Below are 7,500 nucleotides of genomic sequence, written 5' to 3'. Positions count from 1 at the left end.
GCATATGTTAATAACAAAGTTGTCTTTTACGTGATATATAACTTGAAATTATGTGATATAAGTAAATCCCATTCCTATTGTACTCTTATATTTTTACCAAGCTTTATTTCAGTTATTTACCAAAGAATAATGTTTTGTTTCCTATTCATTTAATGAAAGTATCTAGTCTTTAGTTATTGATCTTTTATAAAGTGCCTTAATTAACTCAGGAAATGTCATAAAATAGTATAAGGAATAAGAAGTCATTTGTTTGTTTAATGTTTATATATATGCTAGTCTTGCAGTATTTTTATAATTTTCTATTGATTTGTTCTTAATATTTCTATCATATTGTATTAGTATTATTTGATATTTGTATGATTCATTTACTTTATTTGTGTACAACTTTTTATTTCCAAAACTGTGAAGATTTATTTTCTTACAGCTTTTCACCTCACAATCACGGGCACGCTCACGCGTACGTGTATGTTGTCATCTTGCAAGTTGGATACACTGCTCATACCTACCAGCTTGTGAACATGACAATAAAGGTTTAACTGACTGCTAGTGTTTTACTGGAGGCAGTACAGGTTATGTTTCAAAATACTGTACAATATAATTCATAATCTGAACACATTTAATGAATGATTCATAACATCATATTTCTTTCTACACTTGTGTTACAGAATCTAGTTGACAAGAAGTTTTGATAACATAAATCTATATATCTACATTGCTTAGTATATTAAACTTTTTCATATCTAACTAGGGAAGGCATGCCACACACAATAACCCAGTTAATGAAACTTACTTCTTAAGATACTCGGTCAATTCTCTGATGGCTTCTGGAATCTTCCCCTGTCCTCGTAAAACAGCCACCTTCCGTTTTCTTGCAGTTGAATTTGTTTCATCTTGGCGGATGATGCTGTCATAGATGTCAATTGCTTCATCAAACCTGGGTAAAGAACATTTTTTAGATATTATTTCCTGCTTAATAAATAAATCATAAAAATACTTTGTACATGTGTTTAAAAATGGGAAAACCATTAACCTAATGCCTCCAGGCCTGTTACAACACCAAAGACCTAAACTCTATGGCTACATATAACAGGTGCAGATAATAAAGAAATAATGAACCTATCATGCTAGTTTTCAAGATTCTTGTCCAAGCATCCAGCCATCACAGTGCAAACTGTGATTTCATGGAGATTAGAGGCTTGACATGTGCCGTTCTCACTGTGGAATGTCTTAAATGCACTCCAGAGGCAAACAGACCCACTCTTGACAGGAGCTGCCATACCCAACCATGCAAAAGGGCACACATAGTCAGCTGCTCGAGAGAAGAATTAGGACAGCACAGAATCAGTCAATAGTTTTTTTGTTTTTTTTTAAACTGAAAAATAAGAAAAAAAAATTCTTCTACAATTTTTCATCAAAGTGCTTTACTGAATAGAGGTAAATAATATATATATATACATATATATATATATATATATATATATATATATATATATATATATATATATGTATATATATGTATATATATTATATATATATATATATATATATATATATATATATATATATATATATTAAAAATATCTGCTCATAATCAATGAATTTAGATATTAACTGGATGTCCCTCCTATAAAAGCTAAAGTAATTTCAAAACCCATGCAAATTAATAGATCAAATTAACACCTTGGATCCAGGTGATGTAACTTTGATATCATAAAAAAGTTTGGCCGAGAGCCGGGGGATATGAACATGCTGTCTTGAAAAAATGTGGCCGAGGGCTGGTTGATGGGAATATGCTCTCGTGAGAATTTCAGCTGAAAACCAAGGTAATGTGAATGACTTGCCACAAGTGCACAAAGTTCTTGTGCAGTGATTAGACTTAGGATGGGGCATGGAATGTACATTTTGTGAGCACTAAGTGGAAGAGTAACAGCTCTATGGAGGACATAATTTCCATGCTCAGAATCCTATTCCTGCCCACCATGACCGGTGGCAGTGTATATTAGAGAAAATTGAATATGAAAACGATAAATTACACAAATGAAAATGTTACTTTTTGCTATGGTTATTGCAGACAGACTACCTAGTGAGATGATATGGCATTGGTGCAAGGAAAAATTTCTATTACCATCTTGATTCAGCATATCAAATGACAAAAACACAGACCATGGAAAATGGCAAAAATAGTGAAAAATAATAATACTGCAACTGGAAGCAAAGAGTCTTGACACCACATGAGCATTTGCATGGACTGGGCCAACAAGCCACACAACCAGGAGAGTCCAGTAGATTAACAGAATAGACTTGAAATCAAAAATAGTTCACAAGAGCTATGCCACCACAAAGTCAATGACTAAGTCCTATGTAATCACCTGATTTTACAGTTTCTTGAATATCTAGGAAAATTCTACTGCTATCAAAATTAATATTCTCATTACTATTATTGACCCTATGATAATCATAATGTTATTAACACATCATGTCCAGGTGATGTGACTTTCAGATCATAAAAAATTTGGCTGAGTGATGGGAATATGTTATTGTGAAAAAAACTGGCAGAAGGAAAAGTGCCAGGAATATACTATCATCAAAAATCCTGGCTGAAAGCCAACCCCAGGTGATGGGAATGTGCTCTCTTGAAACTATCAGGTAGTGCGCCAGAGGACTAGTATCACTCATCACGAGTACACAAAGTTCTTGGAGGAAGGATAGGTTCCAAGCTCAGTATCCTATTCCTGACTGTGTGTTCCAGAAAAGTGAATACATTTTTTTCAAAAATGATACAAATAACAAATTGCTAATCATTGTTACTTTTATATCTCAGACTTGTAGGTTACCTAAAGAGATAATACTGAGTCTGGTCAACGAAAACAGTCTATTACCATCTTGATACAGCATAACCTAGAGCAAATACAGACCTTGGAAAATAGCAGAGAAGCAAAAAAACCCTTATGAAGAAAACTGATACAGTACATGGATGTTCATGTAGGTTGGGCCTACAAGCCACACACCCAGGAAAGCCCCCACTAAAGTAAGTCAAATGCCTGGAATCTTCTCCAGATGTACGCCACAAGGCACCCAGATCCAATAGACTAATGATATCACAAGCAATATATATTTTTTCCTTATGGAAAAGGGGTAAATAGGTGAGATAGATAGGGTTGCAATTGTCCTTTGGTGACTAAGCACTAGTGGAGCCATTTATGTAAAATATAATTAATTGAATAAAATTAATGCCTAGGCATGACTGGGTTAAGTGAATAAATATATAATAAGAATGAATTCTTAAAATATTATGAGTATCTACTGCTGAAAAATTATGATGAAAGAAACTCAGGTATGAGATATCACTGTGCTTCTTATAAGAGAAAAGAGTATTGCATATATAAAACAAAATGCACCTCATCAAAAAATATAATTTAATTACATACATTTTCATCTTAAGCATTAATTCATGCAAACATGCTAATATTTCATCATAACTCTAGGAGATGTTAAGCTTTGGTACTGAAAGTCACGTATCATAGGTCAGGCTTCTTTACCTACTTCAGCACTAGTGCAAAATGGCTGAGTGCACAAGTTCCTTACCTTTCAAGGGCTTCTAATCGCATGGCTTTTAGTTTCCGCACCCTCAAGGATCCTGGGAACTGCTCATTAATTGAGATAAGGCAGGGTTCGGCAACATCCAAGCGGAAGCAATCCAAACCAGCAATGACTACTTGTTCTTCCACCATCCATCCTACAGTCAATGAGACAATATACAATGCACTATACAAAAAATGTTTATTTGCAGGTAAATTATGCGCACTTTGTTATTAACTCAAAAACTCACTCACTCACTCTTACTCTGACCCTCACTATCACTTTCAACTTCACTCTCACTCTTATTCTCATCCTTATTCTTACTCTCACTTTCACTCTTGATTTCACCTTCATTTTTATTCAAACATCCCTGAATCTCACCCTCACCGTCACCTCACACTCACTCAGACTCAATCATTCACTGATTGATTAATTGATTGATTGATTCACTCACTCACGCAGACACGCTCACGCACACACACACACACACACACACACACACACACACACACACACACACACACACACACACACACACACACACACACACACACACACACACACACACACGCACACACACACGCACGCACACACACACACACACACGCACACACGCACACGCACACGCGCACACACACGCACACACACGCGCACATGCGCGCACACGCACGCACACACATGCACACACGTGCACACGCACTTGCACACGCACTTGCACTCACACTCACGCTCACACTCACACTCACACACACTCTCACTCTCACTCTCACTCTCACTCACACTCTCACTCACACTCTCACTCACACTCTCTCAGAGGCCTATATGAATTTACAGTACATACATACAACCAATATTTGCAAGTTAGTATATGTCTGTACAAAAGGAACAATGTCACCATTAAAGTAGTACCAGGTTTCTGTAGGCCTCTCTATTTGTGAGGGAATAAAAATATGAAATAAGAATAAAGGGAATACCTAAATCTGTAATATACATTGATATAAAAACATGTGGTTATTAGTAAAAGAATAATTCTGAATATGCATATAATGATCGACTGTGATGTGAAAAATGTAAAGTAAGTCACACGCACACGCACACGCACACGCACATGCACGCGCACTCTCTCAGAGGCCTATATGAATTTACAATGCATCCATACAACCAATATTTGTAAGTTAGTATATGTCTGTACAAAAGGAACAATGTCACCTTTAAATTAGTACCAAGTTTCTGTAGGCCTCTCTATTTGTGAGGGAATAAAAATTTGAAATAAGAATAAAGGTAATACCTAAATGTGTAATATACATTGATATAAAAGCATGTGGTTATTAGTAAAAGAATAACTGTGAATATGCATATAATGATCGATTGTGATGTGAAAAATGTTACAGGTTTTTAAAAGGCAGCAATACTCACGTTCATCTCCAAGTTTGTGTTTATAATGCTTGAGGCAGTAAGTCCACATGTCTATCACCTCTTCACTGTGACGTGTGTTATCTTCTCGCCATAACCGAAGCTGGTCTCTCACATCTGCATTAATGATTAATCATAATTAGAGACTTCAAGTTCTATAATAGCTAGTTCATAAGCAGTTATCTTATCAATAAAAAAGTTTAACATAAATAAATGTAAAGCTGGTAATGGCTGTTCTGGCCCCTTTGGTGCTCCTTTGTCATCCTTCATTTTTCCAACATTCTGAATTCAGACATGTTCAAAGCACATTACACAGCAGCTACTTTAGTTGAACTTCATCACCTGTACATTCTGGTTGTAAATGTTAATATATTTTCACTATGAGACTGATTAACTGATTTACTCTGGACCTCTCTAAGTTTGCAGTCTTAGTTTAAGTGTATCAAACTATCAAATATTTTGCAATCATTTGCATGAATGCTAAACTATCCCTAAGTGGCTTGTTTTATTTCTGTGTTTCTTCTTTCAATCACTTTCCCCATTCTATTTGCACTGCACTGGACCTGTAGTACAAGATCTTTTCTTATACAAAAGAAAATGGTGCCCTCATTACCCTGTTTCTTTCTTTTTCTTTCTATCTTTCTTTTTTTTTAAAGCTGCTATCTGTTTCAAACAATATATATATATATATATATATATATATATATATATATATATATATATATATATATATATATTGTAAGAGATTGTGAAGTGAGCTTGTAGAAATTTTAGTATAATTTCCAGTATGTCTGAATAGTAATACCCAGTTTGCTAATTTTGTCTGCTATGCACATGAAGTAATTTAACAGAACTAAATTTTTGCATTTGAGCACAACAGATGTGTCTACATATAATCTGCCATTTGACCAGTTTGCATTGCAAATTATATATGAACATATGCATTGCATATGATACACTGAACGATGCAATAATAACAAACTTTTAATTCAAATTACTTTCAACTGTGATATTTGGTTCTATTCCCAAAAATGATAATTTAGCTATCTTATCAGATACATATAGATGATTGATGAAATGTAGCACCTGTGCTGGGCTCCATTAAACTTACAATTCTATGTGAAAAGCAAGTGATATTGCTTTTCAGTATGACTTTTAGCCTCGAGAGATGACTACAATATGCTCTGAGGAATCATTAGCATAACAGATAGCAGAGACATACCTAGGTCAAAACAAATTAAGGACTTATGTGACATCTACAACATAACAGCAATTAACAGCCTGGGAAAACTTAGGACTCGTCATGCTACGAAAAGTTTCCCACAGACATACCATTCAAACAAATGCAATTAAATAAATTTCAGAAGATTTGTGTGCATATGGACCTTGAAATGTGCACATGCATACACCTGGAGATTTCAATATTTTTAGAAAAAATGCACATAAAATCAAGAATGCACACAAGGGTAAGAAGATTGTGCATGCGAGATCTCACATCTAAATTGTAAAGTTAGCAAACTGGAACACTACATATGCATTAATGTAATGCTGTTGGGCTTCAAGGTGCTAATTCTATGTAAGCAATTAAACAAATATTCATCAAAATGTATTCTCCATTAAGCACTAGGTTCTTTGGGATAATATGATAAAATCCCAAAATATAACTACAAACAAAAGTGTCTGTACAACTCAAAGCACTTCATTCCTCTACTTTCCGCTGGGGACTAACTCAAGAGTTACTGCTTCTTTGGGATAAATCATTAGTCAGAGGAAAAGATGCATGTCCTACAATAACTGAATCAGTTACAATATTGATGTGTGACAGCCCGAACATCTGTCACAGACAGCTGACTAATCCCTAAGCCGTCCGGGTTTAATATCACCTGATGCCTTCGCTTGTAAGTATCACTCCTATGAAGGAAATTTCAACATATGTTATCTTAACCAATACCAACTTCAAAATTAAATGCTTTGAACCACGCGAATAGAGACATTTATATGTAAAAACAATGTAATTACCTTCCCAGTCTAGGTCGAGCGTCGCCATCTTTGCTCAAGTTGCCTTCTGCTGTAAGGGCAGTACATCTTTTAAATAATATTACATGATACAATGAATTTAAACATAAGCGATAAGAGTTCAGGTGGAAATAAAATTTATGATAAAATGATTTAGTCAAAATCTGATAGTTTGTTATTTTCATGGTTATCAAATAGATATTCTAGCATATCAAATAATTTTAAAAAGATCTTTCACCCAAGAGATCAGATGAGCTGGTTACCATAGCAACGTTTGTAAATAATCTCGACGACAGAGCATTAGATTTGCGGCGAAATGACGGACAATAAGATTAATTCACTTGTTAAATATGATACGCCTGTTCTTGTCACAACGAAAAAGAAGGATGATAAAGCTCAGGTACAGACTCAACCTTTCTACGAAATATTTTGCTGGAAAGTTTCACAGATATGTATATAACATCAACGTATCCAGATATCCGGTTGTGGATT

The 7,500-nt window shown here is 34.8% G+C and overlaps 1 protein-coding gene across 1 annotated transcript in view; it reads right to left on the bottom strand.

The window, feature by feature from the left end:
* LOC113814362 (ER membrane protein complex subunit 2) overlaps positions 1–7,071 on the bottom strand; it is a 13,777-nt gene extending 6,706 nt beyond the window's left edge. Inside the window, exons 1-4 of the mRNA XM_027366416.1 lie at positions 7,012–7,071; positions 4,996–5,109; positions 3,586–3,736; positions 791–934 (exon numbers count right to left, since the gene is read on the bottom strand). Of these exons, the coding sequence (XP_027222217.1) occupies positions 791–934; positions 3,586–3,736; positions 4,996–5,109; positions 7,012–7,039 (437 nt within the window). The 5' untranslated portion in view covers positions 7,040–7,071. The remainder of the gene's footprint in view (positions 1–790; positions 935–3,585; positions 3,737–4,995; positions 5,110–7,011) is intronic.
* Positions 7,072–7,500: the final 429 nt, after the last annotated feature.

The sequence above is a fragment of the Penaeus vannamei genome, chromosome 18 (genome assembly GCF_042767895.1).
Source record: "Penaeus vannamei isolate JL-2024 chromosome 18, ASM4276789v1, whole genome shotgun sequence".
Taxonomy (NCBI): Eukaryota; Metazoa; Arthropoda; class Malacostraca; order Decapoda; family Penaeidae; genus Penaeus; species Penaeus vannamei.
Note: the sequence above shows the minus strand (reverse complement) of the source record. Positions and strands in the feature narration are given on the sequence as shown.